The sequence below is a fragment of the Peromyscus leucopus genome, chromosome 13 (genome assembly GCF_004664715.2).
Source record: "Peromyscus leucopus breed LL Stock chromosome 13, UCI_PerLeu_2.1, whole genome shotgun sequence".
NCBI classification, from domain to species: domain Eukaryota; kingdom Metazoa; phylum Chordata; class Mammalia; order Rodentia; family Cricetidae; genus Peromyscus; species Peromyscus leucopus.
The window spans coordinates 58,232,503-58,258,093 of record NC_051074.1 but is presented as its reverse complement, the minus strand read 5'-3'; the positions used below and the strand labels follow the sequence as shown (position 1 = coordinate 58,258,093).

At 40.9% G+C, this 25,591-nt stretch overlaps 1 protein-coding gene across 1 annotated transcript in view; it reads right to left on the bottom strand.

Annotated features, from left to right (window-relative positions):
- Positions 1 to 25,591, bottom strand: part of Dnah7 (dynein axonemal heavy chain 7) — a 257,191-nt gene that overhangs the window by 146,779 nt on the left and 84,821 nt on the right. Inside the window, exons 24-30 of the mRNA XM_037210456.1 lie at positions 24,020 to 24,218; positions 20,181 to 20,321; positions 11,098 to 11,310; positions 9,967 to 10,076; positions 5,666 to 5,834; positions 2,748 to 2,850; positions 2,494 to 2,621 (exon numbers count right to left, since the gene is read on the bottom strand). Coding sequence (XP_037066351.1) covers positions 2,494 to 2,621; positions 2,748 to 2,850; positions 5,666 to 5,834; positions 9,967 to 10,076; positions 11,098 to 11,310; positions 20,181 to 20,321; positions 24,020 to 24,218 — 1,063 coding nt within the window. The remainder of the gene's footprint in view (positions 1 to 2,493; positions 2,622 to 2,747; positions 2,851 to 5,665; positions 5,835 to 9,966; positions 10,077 to 11,097; positions 11,311 to 20,180; positions 20,322 to 24,019; positions 24,219 to 25,591) is intronic.

Sequence of the window (25,591 nt, the reverse complement as noted above, 5' to 3'; positions counted from 1 at the left end):
TCTGGCTTACTGTGTCAGCAGAGAAACCTATTATGAGGAGGGGAGACAGTGCAGAAAACCCGTTAGTGAGTGCATGTGCCTGCTGAGTCCAGGAGAAAGCAGTGGACCTCCTGGAGCTGTAGGTATTAGCTAATCAGGGAGAGTGCTAGGAAACACACTCTGGGTCCTCTGCTCCTAAGCCCTAAGCCACCTCTGCAGCTGCCCTCACCGCCCCGCCAGGGGCTTTTAAATCTGGAATTACAGGGTTGGATTTCTTTTGATAGAAGACAGCAGTAGTGTCCCAACAGCAGTGTCCCGGTCAGAAGGCATTAGTGCCAAAGGAGCTGTCGCAACAGCACACCCGACAAAGGCGTGAAGACGGCCAGGAAGAAGATGCGCCAGTGAGGCAGCACCAAGTCCAAAGAAACTGCAAGGTCAGCCACAGAAGAGGGTTCGAGGATCATAGTGAGGACTTGCAAAGACGCTTTCTGGGACCCAGCATTCCCTCCCTCCCTCCCTCCCTCCCTCCCTCCCTCTCTCCTTCCCTCCCTCCCTCCCTTTCTTTCATTTTCTTTTTCTTTTTTTTTTTCCTTTTAAGAATTCAAAGCTCATTTCAGTCTTGTTAGGAATTCCTTCTGTGTCTTTCCAGACAAGGTCTCAGGTAGTAGCCAAGCTGACCTTGAATTCCTGATCCCCTCCCTTCCACTGCCTCCCAAAAGCTGGATTACAGGCTCAGGACACCACACCCAGCTAGGAATTTCCATATATATTTGCAAACAGGTTTCTATAGCAACTCCAACCACAAAGACAGCGCAGATGGAGGAAGAGTAGCAGTCACCACCCACACCAGGGAGCTGGCAGGGGCTTTTTAGCTTAGTGCAGAGAGAAACCGCAACACCCAGGAACCACAGGGCAAGCATCTGCCTATTACTTCAACACACACACCACGGGACAGTCTACATCAGCACGTCCAACCAATCACGTCTGCCAGTGTTTTAGGACCAGCTACTCACAGAATCTTGCCTTCCTACGTTCAGGACTATGCATCAGGTTGATCCGACTGAATAAAAGGGTAATAACAGCTGGAGAGAGCTTTCCAGAACAAAGTCCAAAGAGAAGCCTCAAAGAGCTTCTTAGATAAAGGGTTTGCCACTTCCTTCCTTTAAAATTTATTATATTTACGTATTGGGAGGGTATGCATGCTATAGCCTGCGTGTGGAGGTCAGAGTTCAGCTGGAGGGAGTCAGTTTTCTGTCGTCCATGCAGGTCTCGGTCTCAGGTTCTCGGGCTTGGAGGCAGGAGCCTTTGCCCACTGCACAATCTCTCACTTCTCCTTAAATCATTCCTCCCTTCACTAAGGCACAGTGCTAAATCGTCCGATCTAGCACACCAAGGGTGCAAAGTAGAAATACAAAAACATTTGGTGGCAACTGGAATTATGTGGGAGCTGTTGTTGCACACATGTGACCAGTGGAGGCACACAGGATTTAGTCTGAAGACTTGGTTTGGGTCTACAATTATTAATGAACTACTCTCCAACATACATTGTTCCTTATGCACAATCCATAAACACACAACTCACCTGGACGTATATAAGAAGAAGAAGAACAAATGTGGAGGAAACAAGATATTTTACTAATAATTGAAAAGTTACTTTTTTTTTTTTTTTGGTTTTTCGAGACAGGGTTTCTCTGTGTAGCTTTGTGCCTTTCCTGGAGCTCACTTGGTAGCCCAGGCTGGCCTCGAACTCATAGAGATCCACCTGGCTCTGCCTCCCGAGTGCTGGGATTAAAGGCGTGCGCCACCAACGCCCGGCTGAAAAGTTACTTTTTTAAAGTAAAAGTTTTGTTCTACGCAACTAGGACCATGTTTTGTCCCTTATAAATAAAGACAAAACAAACAAAATACCAAGTGCTATATATTTATAGGAACTGAGAATCGATATGGAGATCGACTGTTTCACACTGTTGAAGGTGACTATGAGAAGCTGAGGGATGTCTTCTCATAGAGAGAAGCCTTAAGCAAGAGCATCCCGTAGTGGCCCCGTTTATAAGGCAAGAACTGAAAGGGTCCCACATGGCCACAGTGTGACAGCTCAGAAAACTTAGTTATAGTCTGAATCGTGTTCATAAAGATGGGAAAATGGTCATCATGAATTTAAATTAACTTAAAAAGAAACCCACCATCGACACACAATTGTTGGATTTAAACACTTTAAAAATGCATATCAAACTGGAAAGACATATTAAGAGTTATCAGGTATGTTTCTGTCTTTTTTCATTTGCTATAATCATTACTATTTTAAAACTATACAATTTTGATGTTGTACCTCTTCTCCATATCTATTTTGTAAAAATATTTGAAGCTTTAAACAATACCTTTCAGAATAATTTCTCAAAATGGTGTGCCTAAAAGCAGAGTTTTTAAAAAGACAATTCTAGAATCACATCTTCTCTTCTTTTGCATTCTCAAATTGTGAGAAAGAAACAGATGTCCTAATTACACCCTTCATACCTTCAGATTATCTGGCAGCTCTGAGCGCCCGGCGTACCCAGGGTTCATCGTTATAAAGACAGCGCACGTGGGGTCAAGCTTTAGCTCGGTTCCTTCAAACACCAGCAGTTCGGTCCCTGCGTTAATACCTGTGGGCAATCACAAGTTCCGTGACTGAGCAGGCCAGGGATGCAGGCAGCTCGTGCCGTTCCCTGCCCACCCCTCTCCCCATCTCGTCCATCTTCGCAGGCTGCAGAGACAGACTAGCTCTTTACCTCTTTGGATAGTAAGGATTTGTTGAGCGACCACAGAAAGTACTTCCAAATCAATTCTGTTAAACTCATCAAAGCAAGCCCAAGCTCCGCAAGATAACAGTCCCTGGGAGGAAAGAATAATAAAAATTTTCAACTTTATCTGATTGCATATTACTTTGAAATGATGTGTTTTCACCTGATCTTTTCAGGGATTTAATATCCTATCAAGGAAATTGCTTATTCACCTTTATCTTTAAAGACAGCTCATATTTTCATTACCAACTCATTATTCTAGGTGGATAAAGAGTGTGATCAACTGGAAAACTTTCCAATTTATTGACTTTACTCTAGGTTTATCTTTAGGCATTTAGAGGTACACCTATAATTTACAGGCCTTTGCTTTTTATTTATAAGTTGATATTATTTGCTGTTTTTAAAGAATGGTTTGTAATAACCCTCTATGCAACATGAGTTCCATTGCCAGATAGATTTGCTTTGTAATCAGAATATCCAAATAGCCAACTAACATTCAAGGCCCAATTTACAATCCTAAGAATGGATTGCCTCACCAATATGTGCTGTCTAGTCATAAAGAACAAAACTAGAATAAGAATGAGTAATTATGCTTAAACTCAGGTTTAAAATTTAATAACATAAAAATTAAGTATTTCTTGAGGACAAATTTTGTAGATTGTGTGTGCATGCATGAGTGCATCTGGTATGTGCCAAGAGTGACCCTTGGTACTTTCAAGATATTTTAAATGCAGGGCAACCGAACCTATTCTATGTACGAGGCTAAGTCATTTGCATAAAGCCATGGAGACACTAATACTGTCACTCTCCTGGTCATGCTGGGTTGAACATAAACTCCATGCATATCAAAGATAGGTAACTCTTCAGAGAAGACACTACCCATGACTTTGATCTCCAATGAGTACAAGGTTTAGTTATTACAGAAAACAGGCTGTTTAATATCATATATGCAAGTACATAAATTGTGATTTTTTTTAAATCTTTTTTTTTTAACTTATTTAATGTATATGGGTACTTCGTCTGCATGCCAGCTGCACACCAGAAGAGGGTATCCACCCGATGCCGGCATATCGTGAGCTGCCATGTGGGTACTGAGATTTGAACTCAGGACTCCTGGAAGAACAACCAGTACTCTTAAACACTGAGCCATCTCTCCAGCCCCTGTGATGGTAATTTTAAAAATAATGACTGAATGATTATGAGGTTCTTAATAGTAAGAACTAGACCTTTATTTGTACCCCCGCTGTTCAGCATGAACTTAACATCAAAGATGTATCCACACAATCAACTAGCATTTATCAATAAAGAAATTTAGTTCTATTGAAATATATTAATCTGAATAAAAAATGAAGACTATTACAATAAAGAAGCTGGGAGCTGCTTGTAACACATTGGAATGCACTATTTATTCAAACTGCATCTAGGATATTCTAACTTTGCAACTTAGCTCTTAGTCACTGCAGCAAGCTTATATGAAAATATAGAAGAATTATTATCATTCTGCTGTTTCCCTGTCACTTTATTTCTTATTGTTTTGACTTCCTTAAAAAAAATCTTACTCTGTTTTAGAATCACAAACGTAAAGTCTTATATAATGCCAACACTGTAAAAAATGACCAGGGCATTTCATTCAGGAAAACAGTTTACTGTATTGGGTAAGAACAATACATTTTTGTTAGTTTAATTTTTGAAACTGTTAATTTTGCTGAAGAAAAATTTAAAAGTAAGTAATACAGAATAGTTAAAATATATCTGGAAAAATAAAAGGAAGTAAATGCAAAGAGCCCACAACCCCAAAGCACAACTCTGTGCTCAAGGCTCCACCTAGCATTTTAAGGATTGCAGCCTCTAGAAACAAGTTGCTCAAGTGGTTTCCAAATGAGCACTTTACACCCTTGATTCTCCTTTTTACAATCTTACGGCCTCTAGAATTGGACATCTTTAGATAAATAAAGCTTGTAGTCAGGGAGGCATGGGAATCAGCCAGGGACTGAGTGTTTGGGGTCGGGGAAGATGCCTCGGTTGGTAAAATGCTTGACACACAATCACGGCAATGTGAATTCAATGTCCAGCACACACACACACACACACAGGCACACACACACACACACAGGCTTGGCATAGTGATACATTGCTTGTGACCACAGTGCAGGGGAGGCAGAGCCAGGTAGATCTCTGGGAATCACTGGCTAGCCAGACTAGCCTATTTGACAAGCTCTAAGCCAGTGAGAAACCCTGCCTCAAAACAAAGTGGAGTGCAATTGAGAAGGATATCAGTATCAACCTCCCAACCTCCTCACACATAGCACACATGTGCATGCACACTGACAAACACACACAGGCACAATCATGACCACAAATGCACATTATTAAAAAATAAAACAAGATTTTTTTTAGATTTTACATTTTTTCCCACTGGGGGGAAAAAAATCTAAGATGCACCCATAAAAATCCATTAGTGAATCCTGAAACTATTGATAATACAACACAAAGATTAAAGAAATGTTTGGAATTCTACACCACAGCCTACACAGTGAGTGGTTCTCAATATATTTAAAGATCCCACTTAAAGTTTATTTGCTTTTTTAAAGAATGAGTTGTATGTAATAACCTTCTCTGCAAACATGGCTTCTGTCGCCAGAGAGGCTGCTTTGTGGTCAGGGTACCCCAATAGCCAGCTAGCATTTGCAAGTCAAAGACCCAATGAGGAACAGTCAGGCAGTGACCGGCACATCAGGGACTGGAGGGGGGCCGAGCGCATGTCCTTGGGACCTGGTGAGACTGTGTTATAATTTTTACCTTTACAAGGCACAGTTAAGCATTTGCTTGCACTTGCGTCTCTTTTTAACCCTTCTCATCGCTGATCAGCTACCCTTACTGCAAAGATATGAGGAGTCGGCTCTAACCTTAAAGAATTTTCCTAAAGCCAAGTAATCCAGCCCGTCGGAGCAGTTGAAGACGACACATTGTTTGGCTACAGCTTTTGCTAAATCCTTGGTTGTTTCTGTCTTCCCAGTGCCAGCCGGACCTTCGGGTGCCCCTCCAAGGTGCAAGTGAAGGGCTCCAAATAAGGTCCTGGAGTAAGAGAGATGGACAGGATCGTGAACACGTGGAAAAAACCAAGACTTAAATGGAATTCTTCTAACTGCCAGCTTCTCTTAATAATTCCTTCCTGCTAACCTCAGAAAATCTCTGACAGTACATTAGCTTGTTATTACTTTTACTTCAAAAAGTAAATAGATGATAGGTGTGTGTGTGTGTGTGTGTGTGTGTGTGTGTATGTGTGTGTGTGTATACATATATATGATAGATTGGTGGGTGGGTAGGTAGGTGATGGATGAATGGATGGATGGGCAAGCAGACAGAATGCACATGTGTGTATAGATATACATATATACATATATATACATATACTTATATACATAAATACATGACAATATACATTAGAACAAATGTACTTCTGGAATTCAATCCTGGTTTCTGGTCAATGTGGAGAATCCAGCTGACTCTATGAAACCCAACCTTATTAGAAAAGTATGGAAAAGTCACATGAAGAAAATAATTTTTAAATCCACAGCCATCACTTAAAGAATAAAAGATGTCACCAATGAGGGAATTCAATGATGGAGACATGATTATGAGCAAATCTGCAAAGATACATATTATTTGGGCAGATACAAATAAACACAAATGCACTTTTGGCAGCACAGATATGAAATCATCAGGCTTGGGGAAGAAGAGGAAGTGGGATGGAGTCGCCTCTTTGCACCTGTTATGGAAGCTTGAAATGCTGCTTTATCCCTTATAGGAACCACAATCTCTCCAGCACCCACTGAAGTGACTAGGTCAAGCAGAGAGAGGACAAGGGAGCTTACAAGCTTCGTGGAGGTCTGCTAACAAGCCTACAGGGCTCCTCACGGAGAGGGTGGGTCAGCTTTCCATTTCTCATTGCATATGAGGCAAAACTAAGAAAAAAATTATTTCCTGAACCTAAGAAAACCCTAAAGCCTTCTTCAGAGGTATGTCTGCAACTGATGTCATCAAAGGCAGCATGGGAAGCAACCCTGACCTAACCATGCTCATAGTGAAAACTGGAAAGTGGGGGTTGTTGTTGAGTAAGACACAAAGCAACATCAGTAGATGAAGAGGGACCTGAGAGTTTCCTTACACAGAGAGCAGCCTGTCCTGTCCTCTTTGCTCCTAGTGGTCACAAGCAATCTCTCTTTCTCCCCTTTCTTTCTCTCTCTTCTTCTGTCCTCTGTCCTCCTTCCTCTGTCCTCCCTCTGTCCTCCCTCTGTCCTCCCTGTCCCCTCCCTCTCTCTCTTCCCCTCTCTCCCCCTCCCCCTGCCCCCTCTTCCCTTCCCTCTCTCTCTCTCTCTCTCTCCCTCTCTCCCTCTCTCCCTCCCTCTCTCTCTCTCCCTCTCTCTCTCCTAGGCAGCCAGGCCAATTTAAAAGAGACAACTTGAAATTCTACAACAAAAATATACCCAATAAACTTTTGAAAACTCAGTAATAGGTTAAATGTTAGAATAAACATAAGGAAAGAAAATTATGTGTTAAGAGGTAAATAATAGGGAATTACCCAAAGAGTCAGAAGATCAAAAATAAGAAAGTTAAAGGTCACAAAATAAAGAATCAAGAAAGTGGCAAAGAGGCGCAATTTCAATGCCAATGGTCAAGAACATTCCAGAACGGAAGAAAGACATGAACAGAAAAAACATCCTTAGTAACCATGAAAAATTAAATAACTTCTAATAACATTATATCAACAGTGAAAAGAAAAATCTTTAAAAAACTAATAGAGATAAAGAGAATGATTAAAATAATATTTAATTTTAGTGAATGTTATTAAAATAAGGGAATTAAAATCAAAATTAAGGCTCAGGGGACATAAAACATACAGTGCGATTATTTTAATGAGTCCAAATGGTTTGCTAATCATATTAAATGTAAGTGAATTAAACTTGCTGGTGAGGCACTGCAGAGAGCCCCTCCCTTTCCATGCTATCAATCCACTTAGTTTGTAACATAAGGTGTCCATCCAGACCCTCCTTAGCACTCCTCAAGGGATTCGCCCACGACCTCTGTCCCCCTTGGGGTGACACACCGACCGCACCTGATGTTTCTCTCTAGACTCTCACTCAGCACACTACTGCAACTGCTTTCCAATCTAGCTTCCCCATCTGATGGCAAAATATTTGGGCCACACAATCTGTCTTTTTCATTTTTCTGAAGCTGAAAACAATAGCGTGTTTTTATTTACCCTATGTTCTTCCAAGGTGATCATTACTAGATAATGAAATGGTATATTACATTGTTTTCTAGTCATATTCATTTTGATATAAAAAAAAAGGGAAAGGCGTATATACGCCATCTTTGCTCTATGCTACCAGAGTATATACTTTGTATCTTGAATGAGTAGATGAAACTTATGACTTCCCTCACAGACACAGGGTGGGGTGTGGTTATGTTGACTCCAAAGGGAATCCTATACTGTAACCTCTATAAATGCTTCAGGTGGATATGGCATTCCATCATAAGCAACACCCTTCATGCCAGTAATGTAGCTTCTTCCAGTGAGTGTGCCTGCCCGGGCACCAGGCCACTAGCCCAAAACAAATGGCGGTATTTCTGCACTTTTCTTGAACTTAATCCTGGACAACTCTCCCTACTTTATTTCATGTTCTATAAACTACACAGTCCTCATGGAGTTATATGAAGACCCTGATATTAACACTGTCTTCTACCCAAAAGCCATCATAATTCATAATCAAATATATGAGAAGTCATAATGTTCCTCCAAAAGTATTCACAATTCTGAGTATTCTCTAAGAGTCTACTTTAAAACTGCAGTCCAAGCCGGGCGGTGGTGGTGCACGCCTTTAATCCCAGCACTCGGGAGGCAGAGCCAGGCGGATCTCTGTGAGTTCGAGGCCAGCCTGGGCTACCAAGTGAGCTCCAGGAAAGGCGCAAAGCTACGCAGAGAAACCCTGTCTCAAAAAACCAAAAAAAAAAAAAAAAAAAAAAAACTGCAGTCCAGTATCTTTTATTTTAATGCCTCCTGTAAGCCAGAAAATGTGGCAGTGTTGGAGACAAGGGAAAAAATAGCATATGGTCCTTACCCACGAAAGGGTCCAATAAAGAACATAAAATGTAGCAAGCACACCTCAACCCATTGTAATGAACAGTGAGACAGAGGAAGAAACAATGTGTGACAGGGGATGCCACTGGGAAGTTGCACATATGAATTAACCATGATAATGATAGCATGCACAAGACCTGTGTAGGAAACTCAAGGCAGATAAAATCTCAGCACGGGGAGAGGAGGTGGCATGACGTCCCACCTCTAGATGAGGAGCTATAGGTAACTGGTGGCTGTTGAGAGAGGGAGGGAGATCTGGTTTTTGTTACTTGGCTTTGTTTTGTTTTAAGGATATTTCCCCTGGTAAGTTAAACATGTTTCAGGGGATGTCAACATACCCAGGAGCACGTGGGCTGCATGAATTGGGCTCAATAGATTAAAAAAAAATAATTAAGAGTTCACAAAGTTGGGTAGGTATGAAATGGTGTGAGGATGGGTCTCAGAAAAGAAGGGGGAAGAGAATGAATAGAATAAAAATATAATGGATGTTTATTGTCATCTTCTTAGATATACAATCTGTTGGTCTAATTTAATACATAAGATGGTTAGTCTGCACCTGGAATAAAATGTAGATATTTCTTAAGTACCTATGATCTATCAAAGGGGGCACCAAGCAGATGTGTGCATTGTGAACAATTGCAGGAGAAAGGTCCAGACACAGTTCTTTAGGGCATAAGTCGTTAAAGGCTGGAAATGAACAGTCTGATACCATGGAACATAGAAACGGAACTCTACAAAATTCAGTATTCAGGGGAAGGAAAAAATAATAGACTTCAAATGGTCCAAAAAAAAGCCAGAGAGTTTGAGGCAGAAAAGAGTAAAGGGGGAATAGGAAGTTCTAACCACGGCCATGCCTAAGAACACCCTGTTTCCCAGAAATGAAAAAAGTAACCAGCAGAACTGAGAAAATGAAATTGAGAGGAGGCTTAAGAGGTACAAAGAAACAACACAGGGTAGATTTATAGAATGCAAGGTGAAAGTAATTAGGTACCTTTCACTCAGTCACTGGGCTAGGGGGTAGGTAGGGAAGCTATTTCCCACTCTTCTTTGGATGGTGGGGCTTACCTGTAGCAGCGGTCTGTAAGTGGGGTTATGACTAGTCTAGGGGAGTTGCCCAGATATTCATAGCCATATCGCAAACCGGCATTGATCATCTTTGTTTCTAAGTGATTTTCCTAGGATCAATTGGATCAAAAGGAGTTGGTCAGAAAGCAACATTTCAAACAATATGAATTCACAAGCTCTTTTAATAAGAACAACCACAATGCAGACTTTTTTAGAATTACCTTTCAGGCACTAGTTCACTCGCTAGAAGAATTCAACAACTAGTTTTTTGCATGAATAACAGAAGTCAGTGGTTTCCATGTTTTCTTATAGAATATTTTAAAACATGTCCCCTTTCTTTCATGTATTATCTTATTATTCTTCAATATGGAGTTATGGCCACTATCATTATTTTATAGCTGAGGAGCCCAGTTACAGAGATAAGTACCCTGTCTACATTCTGATAAGGGAGCATCTGCTTCTGAAACAGGGATTCCATCACCCATGATCCTACCACCAGATACTGTGACCCTGAAATGGCTTAGACAGTGCTGGTTCCTAACTGTGCCCTCCTGCCCATACCTCCTAAGACTTACGTGGACCCCTGTGAACTGCTGAACCCCATCTCCCACACTCATCAGGCCACCGTAACTACCCCTGCCCCTCCTTCCACCCCAGTCATGACAAGCATCGTCACCCACCCGGACAGCCTGAAAAATTCCTTCTTTATAATTCATGGTTTCGGTTTCTTTAATGACTAAACCAGACCAGAAGACTGGCCTGCACCTCACTTAGATACATCAGGCATCTAAATACACAATTTTAAGCTGACCAACCCCAACATTTTGTAAATAACAAGCATAATAATGCATTGAAAAGTACCCAACTTCTGCTCATTTTGTTGCCTTTACACGAACATGTATGTTAATAATACGTGTATAATAATACATTTGAATATAAATAAAGGCACGCAAATGTAGCTATTGATGGTGATAGGTGTAGTTACTGGCTACACCTTAATTTTCAACCTGGAAAAACATATAGAGAAAGTCATTAGCAAAACGTCCTGTATTACTGACCCGATTACCCTTCTGATCAAGCAAGCATGAATTTAAAAGTTATGAGTTGAAATTGCTGTATGAGACCACTTACTTGCCAGTAATACCTAAGCTGACTCAACCATTCAAAGTCCGTATCGTCACTGATTTTCTTTTTGACGAGGTTCGCGAGGACATCTCTAGCATGGACATCCAGCACCACCAGGGCGCCCAGGGTGACACGGTTCTGCTTAGACAGTTTGCCACGGACCAGAGTGACAATGTCATCAATTTGGTTGTTACAGATATTTAAGTATTCCTCCAGGGCCTGAAAAAAATAAGGTACTGTTTCCCAATGTGATCAGAATCAATGTGAACAAAAACAGGTTTTTTTTTTTATATTTATGCATATAGATGTGATGGTCTCATCTGTAGATACAGAAGAGATATCCTCTTCATTTTTAATCATAATTTCAATGCAATTGAAAACTAATCTATTTTCCCTCCTGCAAAGGAATTAAGATAATAAACCCATTCTGGCAGACACAGTGGGCAAATGTGGCTCATGTCAGCCTCATACTTCCCTACCCTTCTTCTATTCTCTGTGCTTATGTTGTGTGGTTATGTGGTTATGTCAATCTTATTGCCCCATCTTTATGGGACATGAGGGAGAGGGAGAGACCCAGTCAGAGCCAAACATAGCTCTTCCTGGGAGCTCAAAAAAAACTGCTTTTCCCTAGTGTAGATGGACTTTTCTTTCCCACCCACCAGTTCCCAAATAACCAACATGGAGGCCAAATATTAATTATAAATGCTCAGCCAATAACTCGGGCTTATTACTAACTAGCTCTTACAACTTAAATCAACCCATTTCTACTAATCTACATTCTGCCATGTGGCATTACCTCTCTTTCATCTTGCTCCTCCTGTTTCCTCTCCACTGGCCACCCCTCTGACTCCACCCTTCTTCCTCCCAGCATTCTCTCTGCACCAAAATTCCTGCCCAGCTATCGACCAATCAGCTTTTTATTAACAATGAGAGCAACACATTTTCACAGTGTACAGAAGGATTATTCCACAGCCTTTCCCCCTTTTTGTCTAAATAAAAAATAAATATAATTAGTAAGTATCCGTGTGGTTATCTGGGGGCAACTGCTGAGACATAGAGAAACTCTGCCTATAAATGGCATTCCAAGGTGGGGCCGGAATTTGCACACAAGACCTGACAGCTTACAAAAGGATTCTAAACACACAAAAATGGAGTCAAATGTGGCTCCTTGGTAACTGCCTTTTCTCAGGAGGCTCTGTTTGCTGGCGGCAAGCAGAGGCAAAGCTCCTTTAAGAGACAGCTTTCTGGCTCGTGCTAGCGCAAACCCAGGCAGGGCTTCTTTTTTTTTTTTTTTTTTTTGGTTTTTTGAGACAGGGTTTCTCTGTGTAGCTTTGTGCCTTTCCTGGAACTCACTTGGTAGCCCAGGCTGGCCTCGAACTCACAGAGATCCGCCTGCCTCTGCCTCCCGAGTGCTGGGATTAAAGGCGTGCGCCACCAACGCCCGGCTCAGGCAGGGCTTCTTTAGGAGGCTCTGCTACTGGAGCCTTAAATGGGGTTTGTGAGCAGCGGGTGGCACGCTACTCAGTGGCAGCGTGGACCCCAAAACTCCCCAGAGTTGAGGCAGTAAACTTGGCTCCCATCGGTACCTCTGCCATGAAGGTAGGCTCTCTGGGAACCAAAGAGGGAGGAGCCAGCTATCATTCACTAAGCTGACCAGTGCCAGCAGCTGACATAGCAGTTTAAGATTCATCTTATGTGTTCAAAAAACAATACAGATGCTCAGTAAAGACAGATCCAGATTGAAAAAAAAACAAAAAACAAAAAACTCTAAACTGGTTACAGTGTATTAAAAAATATACGTAGGCTTGGGAGAGAAAAAACAAGGGTAGAGACAGAGTCATAGATTAAAAAATAATTTAAAAATAATAAAGTCCTTAAAAAGGAATAGAGTGATAAAAATATATAATAAGCTATGTAAAGATGGGAAATACAAAGAGAGTCTGGCCCCTGTATGTTATTGTGTTGTCTGAATTTTCTGATTGCTGAGGAAGGAATGACAGCTGATAAGAACACATTGGATTATAGAAGCTGCTGGATTAAACCAACCTATATATGTTAAAAAGTGCCCTGACTTCAAAATGGAAGTCAAAAGATGCATTACTTTAGGGGAGAGGTTATGCTTTTATTTCCACAGAAATGAGAAGCTGTGGATTCATTTCAAATTAATATGGACCAGGTTTGATTGGGGAAGAGCCCCTGAAATCATAACTACAGACATAAGGAAATAAACCTAGAAGAACTATAAGACATATGATATATATTTTACTTGCTCAAACATGAAACAAAAATTCATCTTCAGCTGACTTGTGTACAATGCACAGCCTATACTTGTATTAATACAGAAATGTATGTTACCTTTAAAAGTTTATATATTTTCAGAACAATATGACTAGACACCAATGAAAATGGATGGCTCAGATGATCCAGCATCTCAAAATGCCTCTGCTACAGTCTCCTCAGAATTCTGCATTCAAAGCAACTTTAAGGCTGCCAGCTGAGATGGTCCAACCTCACAAACTACTCTAGTCAAGACTTAACAATTATCCTGATTTTCTCAGGGTTCCCTCAAAGATATCGGCACCCACAAACAACAGGAAATAGTCTAGAGAATGATGCCCACATTCCCCAAAAATGGGCTGTGGGTGTCTATTATCACTTAAGGGGGGTTGGTTACAAGTTGTTATTGATAGTGGCCATGAAAAAACAAACAAACAAACAAAGGATTTAAATTCAAAGATCTCTTTCTGAAAGAAAGAAGGGGGATATAATATAGAAATGATGAGATAAAAGGATAGATTACTGAATCTACTTTAATCAAAAAAATAACTATTAATCTCAAAATATTTTACATTGGTATGTATTTTAGTTTATTGATACAAATTTAAAGTTATTTCTATTATACTGTATGTATATTTCTACTCTTGTTTGGGGTATTGTGATATGAAGCTCATTTAAAATATAATGTAAAATTAAAAATACTGGTTAATAGTAATCAATAATAGTCAAACTTATAGTCATGTTAGGTATGTTTTCAAGGATATACACAGATATATTTAGATAGACAGATGGTCATCAAACACTTCAAAGACTTACAGAATATGGCATTTAAAACATTTAATAACCTAAGGCTTTTCATGACAGTGAGACATGTCTGCGTCTGACAGCACCAATTTACTTCAGAGAAGACGATGGGCATCAAAGAAACTCCATATGAAGTTTGCTTTCTTTGTGGCAAAAGCTAGCCACTGGGCAAAGAAACTTTCCTTGCCTCAGTTGCTAGCAATATTCTGTCCAAACTGAACTAGCAGGACTCAAAAAAGGCAACTGCCAAACTTTGTCCAGGTAAGTCCTTCAAAATTCCCTGCTTCACAGAAAAGTCTATCAGATATACTAGACCTGTAGGCCAAAGTTGGATGCCCCAATGTTTCAGAAGAACTTTGGATGACTGTCCAAGCAGCCAGATGTCCCTGTTGTTAGGTCGTATTACATCCTTCTGTGGTCTTTGTTGGAATTAAAGACTAAATAATTAGACTTGAAGTTTTCCTTAGTTAGGCTAGAAAGCGAATTAAGTACAAAATTTTAGACTCACCAAGATATGATAGATAATTGAGTATTTTCTCTAAATTTGCCAAATATAAATCAACTGGGTATTGTAACTGTAATTTTTCTTAATAACTGTTTTTGTTGTATATAATTTTTTTGTATATAATGACTATGTTAAAATTAAAACCTTCCTTCTCAATTAGACAAAAGGGGGGAAATGCTGTGGAATAATCCTTTTGTATACTGTAAAGGTTTGTCACTCAAATGGTTTAATAAAAAGCTGACTGACCAGCAGCCAGGCAGGAAGTATAGGTGAGACAACCGAACTAAGGTTGATGGGAAGAGGAAGAGCGGAGTCAGAAGAGTTGCCAGCCAGGTGGAGAGAAAGCAAGACATGGTGAAGAGGTAAATGCCACGAGCCTCATGGCAGCACATAAAATAATAGAAATGGGTTAATTTAAGTTGTAAGAGATAGTTAGTAATAAGCCTGAGCTATCAGCCAATCATTTATAATTAATAATAAGACTCTGAATGGTTATTTGGGAGTGGGCTCTCAGGACAAGAAAACTCCACTTGGACCCTAGACTTCGTCAACTGTGAGTCTGTCACTCCAAGCTACTGAAAAATGTTGTCCTGTCAACAGAAACTTGTAGAGAGGAGAGACAGACAGGGAAAGTGACACCAGGAAGTGGCGAGACTCTTGGGCCACCTTTCTCCCTTGGATCTCAAGGGTCCTCCAAGCATTCTTCCATGAGCTTGCTACAGGAAGTTTGAAATACCAGTATCATGGTTGAAATATGATGTGCATGTGTCCCTCGATGGTTTGTGTGCTGGAGGCTTGATCTCCACTGTGGCAGAGATGAGCCAGTGGAAGCTGTGCAGAGCCTCGTGGATAGCAACCAGGTTGCGAACATCACCCTCTGAGGGATTAAGCAAGTCGTGTGGAATTGGACTCATTCCTGTGAGAATGGATTGAAGGGTTCCTCGGAGGACTTGGTTGTTGGTGATGGCATTGCTGGGCAGTGTTGAAAACTCCAAGAGGTAGGACTTATTAAAGGAAGTAGATTAGTGGGGTGTGTCCTTCAAAGGTACAGTGGACACAATCCCCTTCTTTCTCTACTCCCTTTCCTTTTTTTCTTTCTTTCCTCTTCTTCTTCCTCTCCCTCTCTCTTTTTTCCCTGAGCCAAAACCAACCTCCCCCTCTAAGCTGGTTATCTCAGGCATTTTGTCAGAGAGGCGGAATGCTGACACAGGTTGGTATTGAAAGGGGAGCTTGGTCTCTTGTCAGTCCCTGTTGTTTTTTTCATGCTATGTCTCTTCCTCTTGTTCACTCTGTAGCCACGATGCCATTCGCCATGTTGTGATATAACCAGAAGGTCCTCATCAGAGTGACCACAACCAGATAGGACTGCCTAAGTCTTGGACTTGCAGCCTACAGATGTAATAGAAGTAAACTGCTTCTCTGTATGAAGTATCTTGTTGGGGAATATTATTTTAAGGTGTGTTACTTTTGTTTATGTTGCATTTGTTTAACTCTGTGAAGCTGTGTTACTGTGCCTGTCTAAAACACCTGATGGTCTAATAAGAGCTGAACAGAAAATAGCAAGGCAGGAGAAAGGATAGGTGGGGCTGGAAGGCAGAGAGGATAAATAGAAGGAGAAATCTGGGAGGAGGGAGAAGGAAAGAGATGGAGAAGTGAAAAGAAGGAGCAGCCAGAGAGGGAGGAAGACTCGAGGGCCAGGCACCCAGCCACCCAGCCTCACAGCCACACAGCCACCCAGCCTCCCAGCCACACAGCCACACAGCCACACAGCCTCCCAGCCACACAGCCTCCCAGCCACACAGCCACACAGCCACACAGCCAGCCACAGAGTAAGTGTACTCTTACAGAAGTAAAAGAATGGGAAAAACCAGAGGCAGAAAGGTAGACAAAATACTTTAAGTAAAGGAAAGCTGGCAAGAAACTAAGCCAAGCTAAGGCCGGACATTGATTTATTTGGGAGGTGGGTGGCAGGCCCCCAAAAGAGAGAAAACAACCAGCAATAGTACCTATCTTCTGGTATTTCTTATAACAACAAAAAAGAGCAAAGAAATAAGAATGATGATAATAACAACAATAATGATAATAAATAATAATAATAATAAATAATGCCAAATAATTTGGTTTATCTTTCACTAAAGTAAGTTCTAAGGAACAGGCTTGCTTTAGAATCTCTGTTACAGTAGATGAAAAAATTCAAAACTGGAAGAGAATTTATGATGAATATAAATTAAAATCAATGAAAAATATTGTGTTTAAGGGAATTGTCAATATGTTCCAGCAGACTGGTGGCCAATTTCTCCACTCTCATAATTTTTAATAAATGTTGTATACTGAGGAGTTTATTTCAGGTCTGTTGTTAAGAGGCAACAATAAAACCAAAAAGCCAGCTTCTGCAGATGTGAACAGTTTAGAGAACCAAGCTGGAGACAAGACACTCTTCCTTGAAGATTTTTATCACTTTAATTATTACTTTTGCAAAAGCTCTTTATTCAAGCTCTCAGGGCTTAAACACCATTTCATTTCTATTATTTACATGAATGATTTGCTAGTAATTTGCTTCCTAAGTAATTAAAACTTAACTTCTGTTCCACCCATGTTTAACCATATAAGTGTTTAAATTCTTGAATCCAATTAGTGAACTTCACTATATTTAGTAACTAAATCAGTAAAGACAGTTTGGGTCCTATCATATAAGATTTATCATTGTCCTCTCATCAGGACAATTTGGCATCTCTCAGACTCCTTAGATTTCACATTCTATCACAAGAGAGGTAAAATTGTAACATTTGGACATACATACTAACTACATGCCCATAGAAATTCATTTGTACTAGAATAATGCACTTTACTGCAATAAAACAATAATGTCAGAATTGAAATTTGGCTCCAAAAATATTAAAAACTAATCTCTTTAGGAATGATGTAATATTACCAATGAGGAAATGGGGAAAAAAACGGAAAAAACTGATATGATAATGTTTTCATCGCATAAAATGAATTCCTTGTGAACATTGTTATAGTGAGTGAGGGTACTAAAGGCAACCGCCACTGTGTTATCTGGAATGGATTATTTTTGTCAGGCCGGGATCCTTCTACCTTTCAACCCCAATAAACTAACTCCGAATCACATCCATACTCTCAATATCCTGCGCTCAGCAACAGTGACCTTTCTTCAATCTGTTTTAAAGACCCTCTGATATCTCCCATGATCTCATTTCACAATCAGCACTTATTGAAGAGGGAAATGGAAACACAGATTCCGAGGTGAACATGTGCTCTGGGTGCAGCAGTGTAGGGCATGGTTGGTCATGACTTGGAGCTTCAGGAAGCTCCAGGTGGTGGCAGAGTCTTTTGCCACTCAACCAGCTCATCAGTTTCCAATGTAAGCCACTCCTTCCTTGGGAGAACATTATCAACATACAGAATATTAAATGCTCATGGTAGAGACATCCAGGGACCACACATGCTTACTGCTGTCACAGAAACTCTATGCCCTGGCTTCCTGGTACCTGAAAACCCTTGACCTGTTTCCATATACTTTGTCCTTCCTGCAGAAAAGTGAGTGACATGTTGGTGAGGTGGGGTGACTTAATGCACGCCTCCGTCCTTCCTCATTGGAATTTGCTTGCCTAAAGAGGACAAGCAGCCCTCTCAAATTTCAACACTTGCTTAGTTTCCAACAGTGTCCTAAAGCTATATCAAATTTCTCATCAAAAATATATTTAAAACTCACTGCTTTAAACTAAGGATCAGTAACTGGCCGGTTTCAGTTGATCCATTGGTCAATTACAAGTTGGCTCACTTGAACTCTAACTTCAAACATAGTAAGAGTGTCTTACTGATTAAGTCCTGCCCATGAAGTGGAACCCATACTGTAGACTGTTAATGAGGCCACAGTCTGTGGCTAGGTGAGTCGTGGCACCAGGGGAGAACACACTACTGTTATTCTGCTAAGTGGACTTAGCAATAAATTGACTCCTAATGATTTATTGCCATGGCCATAGATCAGTATACTGCTCAGCCTTCATCAGAGAAGCTGCTTCTTGCAGTAGATGGTAATTAATACAGAGACCACACCTGGTCAACATGCAGAGAATAAGAAACTCCAGACTCTAGTGTTCAACCCTAAATGGGAGTTCTCTCTCCTCTCTCTCTCTCTCTCTCTCTCTCTCTCTCTCTCTCTCTCTCTCTCTCTCTCTCTCACACACACACACACACACACACACACACACACACACAGAGGGCTAAGGATCTATGTGGAAGAGGCACACACACACACACACACACACACACACACACACACTCACACACACAGGACTAAGGATCTGTGTGGAGGAGGGGGCAGGTAAAATCCCAGCATGTATAAGGGGAGGTGAACACCGAGTCGCAACCCCCCAAGCCGAGACGCTCTTGGCGTTTGATTGTTGCTTGGAGAGGGAGAGTTGGTTTTCTTCAGTGCTGTGACAAACTGGTATCCAGATTACACTCCGGGACAGGCCTCACAACTGGAAGTAGTCAAGCAATATGAACCGGACTTGATGGGTTAAAAAGAAAAAACTTGCCCACTTAAGTTTACAGGAACCAGAAAGAGCTCTGAAATGTTGCCTGGCCTAGTACATACATTATTATAGTATTGTTGAGAAAACAAACAAACAAAAAAGATAATGTGGGTCTTTAAAGTTTCCAACACCAGATGTGATTCCTAACTTGCAGTATGTCTCAAATTTTCAAGTACAGTACACAGACTAAAATATGTCAAAGAGGCTTTCTCTAATGTTTTCTGACATTCCCCAAAGCTCAAAGACAAACAAAAGCTGATGAAGTGAATTTACACAGGAAACAGGAAGTTTTCAGTCCAGTTATTTCCAAGCTGAGTCAGTTTCCAACACAAAACCTGGGGTAATGTAGACATTCACAGTATCTGTGATGAATGATCCAGAAAAAAAAAAAGAACATTTCGCTGAGTGTAATATATAATTTTGCTTTTTAAATTAATAGCAGCCATCCAAATGATAATGTTAAACTCATATGCTCAGGTATATTTGCATTTTTGGTATTAAGCAGAATTCAAAATATTCATGTATTCAAAAATCAGTACATTAAAAATAAAAATGGTCAGAATAAGTGAACTGATGCTGTTTCTGTGCAGGGTGGTTTTACTCAGGGCACAAAAGAGCGCTCTGTTATTCTATACCCTCCCGACATTTCTGAGCTTTGTCACTTCCCTGATCCCGTAACCATTCTGTCGGTAAAGACGTAACAATGTTCAAGCGACAAGACTGAGATTCAAGCCCCCTTGACTCTCACGTGATGCGAATAAACAAACGGTCCAGATACAAACCTTGAATAACAATGTATCTTTTCTATTATCTTATTTTTTAAACCTTACAGCAAAAAGTGTAATTTCTAGTGGACTATCTTCATTTCGTACTTCAGGGGGAGTATGTTCCTGGTATCACAACTATTTTCTAAATTCTGGAAAATGTGGGGAATCAAAGCTTACCACTTGCCCCCTTGCGATAGCGGTCTGGACTTCAACCGTCCAAAAGGTTTGAGATACGCAGAGAACAGTCTGTCCGGGCCATTCTCTCACCCAATTAATTCGTTCATTTTTTGTGTAGGCAGCAATTGCATCTCCAATCACCTAATTTAAGACAAAAGGTAAAAATGAACATTCTAAGAACAAGACACCCAGTGAAGAGCTAAACGATTAAACTTAACTGACTCATACCACTTAACTTTTTGCAACACCTTTATCCAGTTGATGGACTTATATAAAACATGTGAGTAAATTAACGCATACTTGCATACAAGCTAATTCATAAGAGCAGGCATATTACATATTACTTTGTTGAGCATTATCAGTTTGTACAAACCACATTTTTCAAACTATTATTTGATTACTTTTAGCCAAAGATATCATAGATACATTTGGGTTGGACAAATTTGTACATTTTTGGTATGAAGTATAAATTCAAGTAATTTTAAAATGAGAGCCACCAAAGTTGTGGCACATGATTTTTTTTTTCAGTTGAATCAGTTCTCCGTGCAATCTCCTGTGTGTACACACAGAGACAGGCTGTACTGCCCTCTAACTGCCTGCCACCTGCATTCCAGACCTTAATCCCTTCTCTGGACATAGGCATGATGATGCACAAGGCAAGGGGACATATGGGACACATGGACAGTTCTTTTATAGAAAAGTGAAGGCTACAAAGCCACAAAGTCTAACTTATGTTCTTTGTTACACATTTTCAGTGGGCTGATACATCTACTTTTTCTACAAGATATCAATGAGAAACACTCTCCCTGTCATATAAACCAACAAAAAATAGCAACATCCTCTGGGAAGTGACATTGACTTCGGTGTTTAAATTTCAGAAGGGACTGTCAAAATTAGAGATTTCCAGAGAAATATATAACAACTTAAGACTTTCTAGACTACTGGTTTAGCTGGATATTTATAGAACAGTGCCAATGCCAAGAGGTAACTGCCAATGATAACAACATTGGTTTTTCTATTATGTGTTTCTTTGTATAGCCTTGGCTGTCCTGGAACTTGCTCTGTAGACCAGGCTGGTCCCAAACTAAACCACAGGCAGTACAGATGAAAGCAAACAGCTAAAGAATGGAAGAAACAACGAAGACACCAGGCACTTCAGACACAGGATCCAGACTTAACTTAACCTGAAAGCCTCCTCCCCAAAGACTAGCCCTGGTGGTACCAGACGTTGCCATGCAAGCTTCTGAAGGAGCTGCCCAGCTGTGAGGCCTATAGACCACATCAATGACCAGCATGGCAAGACATCCCTAAGGGTACGGCAGTGACATGCATACATTGACAGTAACCAACAACTCTCTAAGTTGACTTAAGGCCTTCTTCAGCGTGAAAGAAATCATTGCCGGTACTGAAAACCTAACCAGCTACCTGGGACTAGATCCTGGAGGAGAATCTGCAGCTGCGACTTTACTAAACCAGCATAATCCCTAACTATATTCTAAATGTTTACCCTTTTCCTCACAGATAAGTATGAAGTGCAGTTCTCACCCCTCAGCAAGGTAACTTGTCTTGTCAACAAATGGAGATAAAAACTCATAAATGATCAAAATTCAGAGTTGTGGAGCCCAGTCCCAACTGATATATCTACCACTCAGCTTCTGCATTTAAGGCTCAGCGATCACTGTGGAAGAGGTGGCAGAGAGAATGTAAGGGCCAGTAGAACAGATAGTTTGCTGTGAGATTGTGACTCCTAGACATGAGGTCTCTCCAACACGGCTGCCTAAACACAACCTGAACAAGAATAACACCAGTGGACACGCTAATGTGTAAGGGGGGAAAGCCCGCAGCCTCAGCCCTACATGAAGAACTACAGACAACAGATTCCTGTGGAGAGCAGGACACACAGTCTTCTCCAGAGAGGAGCATATTAATTGGTTATCCAAGGCCAAATGATCATCCCTGAAAGCATACATATGAGTAACATCAAACAGACTGAGCAGATTGTATTTATGTATTTAGACACACACACACACACACACACACACACACACACACACACACACACAAAACAACAACAATTAAAGAAGATTAAATATTAGAAAAAAATTAAAGAAAAAAGGTATTGAACTTTGTTCCAGGATATCTGATCACACTGTGAACCCCAAGACTGCATTATTTACTGGAAAAACATGTTTCTAGTTGTGGTGTGGCTCAGCCCCAGCACACACCTTTAATCCAAGAACTTTCTGCTTGAATACTGTAAATTAATAAATTAAAGTCAACCACAGATTAAGAGGTAGAGCAAGCAACCAGTTGACAGGAAAAACCATAGAGAGTAAGAGAGAGTCAGGAGGGTGGATAGAGAGACACACAGGAAGTAGAAGGGAGGGGCATTGAGTTGGAGTAGTTTTGCTTGAGATTGCGTAGGAGGAAGTTCTCTTTCTGGGATGTTGGCAGAGGAGAAATGTCAGCTGGGTGCTTTCTCTGCCTCTCTGAGCTAGCAGCCTTTCACCCCAGCATCTGGCTCCCGAGTCTTGATTTAGTTAAAAATGAGATTTAGCTAAAAACAACGGTATCTGGAAGAGAGCAAGGTGGGTATTGGCAGGGGGGGGGGCGCGGCGCGTAAATGGGAGAGCTTGGAAGGGAAAAGAGGAAAATTATAACCTCAAAATTTTTTAAAAAATGAATAAAAACAAAATAGTGAAAGGAACAAGGGTAGAAAAGCACAGCAGAGAAGGTTAAGATGGAGCACGTGTGTTCCAGAAGGACACTGTAGGGACCAAGAAGAAGGGACTAAAATTTAAGTTATACAAATGGATTCTGCATAGTTTAACGAAGAGAAACGCAGTGATGTAAAGTTTCTACAGTACTCAAGGTAGCATCTGCTATACTCATTTACACCATGTATATATAATATATATATAAAACACCCTCTCAAGCATGCAAATACACATATCTCCTATTTGTAGTGTTTACATCACATTTGCTTATGTATTTTACTAATAAAAATTTACACGTGAACATTTTGGAAAGATGCCCATTTTCTCCACAATTTCTTGTCACCGTATTTTAATGCTGAAGCGACAACCGCATTATTTCCTGTAAGCATTCTGCCAACTGGAATTAAATGGGAAGCTGAACAGTAATGGGTACACTCACGATACCCAGCCATCTCCTCGTATCATGTCATCAAACAAGCCATGGAAGCTAACACTGCCAATCAGTGGTCACTGGAATTCAGCTACGTTGCTAACAGCAATATAAGCAACCATGTTGTTTGTCAATATTTATCAATACTGACCAAGCAAAACTCATTCTCTCTGGCCTGGTGCTCATACAGATTAGTTATCACAATTAACTAAATGACTCAGTCAATGAAACCAGTCATATGCGAAGGGACATTCACCGGGCTGTAACTCAGAAAAAGGGTGAAATGGAGAGGGTCTAAGTGATTTTATGTACGTTTGCCAATAGATTTATTTAGGATTATAACGTTATCACACATAGTGACATCAGACACCTCGATTTGAATTAATGTCTCCAACAGTGCGATGAAATGAGGAAGTGAACGGAGTACCAGCGCTCTTCCGTGTTATGACGGACTGTATCCCTTCAAACTGTGAGCTCAAAGCAAAACCAAACCAAACAAAAGCCCTTCTTTCCTTAAACAGTTTTGTCAAAATATCCTGTCATAGCAACAACTAACTAATAAATTATCAACTAGACTTCGAGTAGTCATTTACGCCTCAGTTCCTACCCAAAAGTCCACTTATCAATGACATATTTGCAGCAACATAAATAGTCCATCCTTTCTTCTAAAAATAGTAAACATAGCCTGTTACCTTGTGAATGGACTTAATCATAACTCTCTCTAGCTCAACCAGCCACTTCTCCACTTGACCCCTGGCTTTGGCTGTGGAAATGGTGTCTACGAGTTCCACAACTTCCCCTTCACTGCTCTTCATGTGTGTAATATCCAAAGTCTCTGTAAATTCGACCTTCGCAATTCCTTCAAAGCATTTCTTCAGGTGAGGCTGCACTCTGTGGGGAAAAAAGTGAAACAACTGATCAAAGTAATATAGTTCCCAACATGTCAGGGTTCCCTTTGTACACTAACCTTTGCTTAAAATCTATAAATGTGTACAAAGTAATAGGTATATGTTTGTTTTCAATAAAATGAGTTGAAAGATGTTAAGAGCAGCACAATAGATGAGCCGGTGTTCGCTACGGCAGCCTAGCAGGCCTGCAAGCACTGTAAGCCAGTCTTCCAACGCACGTAGCCATTCCACGTGGGCTCTTGGACGATTCTGAAACTCACAGACTAGGTTAGCAGTTCAACAGGCCTGGCATGCCCGCCGTCTTTCCAGCCACTATGACACAGACTGTGACTAACACCTCACTGGCACATTTCCGGCTGCGCTCATCTTTAAATGGGCAAAAAGAAGCAGTGAATAAGATTCCGATGGAAACGGGAGCCTCGGTCATCTTACTCATTTACACTCTGTGACTCTTTCTGTGTAGGCACAAGACATACAATAAACAAAATTGTTTGATAAGAACATTGATTCCCTGCTGCTTTAGATCAGATTCTTTCCTAAGGACTGAGAAATGTTCGATTAAAAACAAAAACAAAAACCCGAGTGGAAACCCTTTGCCACTGTGGAGCTTGTGATCCACTACAGGAGAAGCACTAAGTAAGTCTATTGCAGACCTTGTCTGTGATAACAAATATGCAAAGGGAAATGAGCCACAGACACACCCCTGGGAAGAACAGTCAGAGATGCTGGGTGTCGGAGGCATGGCATTTTAAATACAGGGGGTGTGAAAGACTTCCCTGAATGGTAAATGTTGGTGCAGTTGTCCATAAAGACCTCCAAGAGAGCCGGGCAGTGGTGGCGCACGCCTTTAATCCCAGCACTCGGGAGGCAGAGCCAGGCGGATCGCTGTGAATTCGAGGCCAGCCTGGGCTACCAAGTGAGCTCCAGGAAAGGCGCAAAGCTACACAGAGAAACCCTGTCTCGAAAAAAAAAAAAAAAAAGACCTCCAAGAGACAGACGAAGAAGCTGTGTGGACACTCAAGGAATAGTCTAAGCAGAGAGAATGGCACGTAAGGGAGGAGGCTGGCAGAGAGCTCAGAGGAAGAAGGAACAGGGAAGCCGACTGCCACTCCTCTCCAGCATTCCCTCAATAGTTACAATTGTTAGAATGTGCTTATTATAAAACTAAAAAAACAACACCCACCTAAAATATGCTAGTTAATACCGTCATTCCTAGTCATGTTAGACTTGAGAATGGCCCATCTCTGAGACCAGAGCAAGCCATAAAGCACCATGATGGCAAGCGTTGATTGATGTAATTTGAATGTGGGTGAAAAGATCAGTGTGATGTGGAAGAGTGATGTGTCCTGAAAGTCT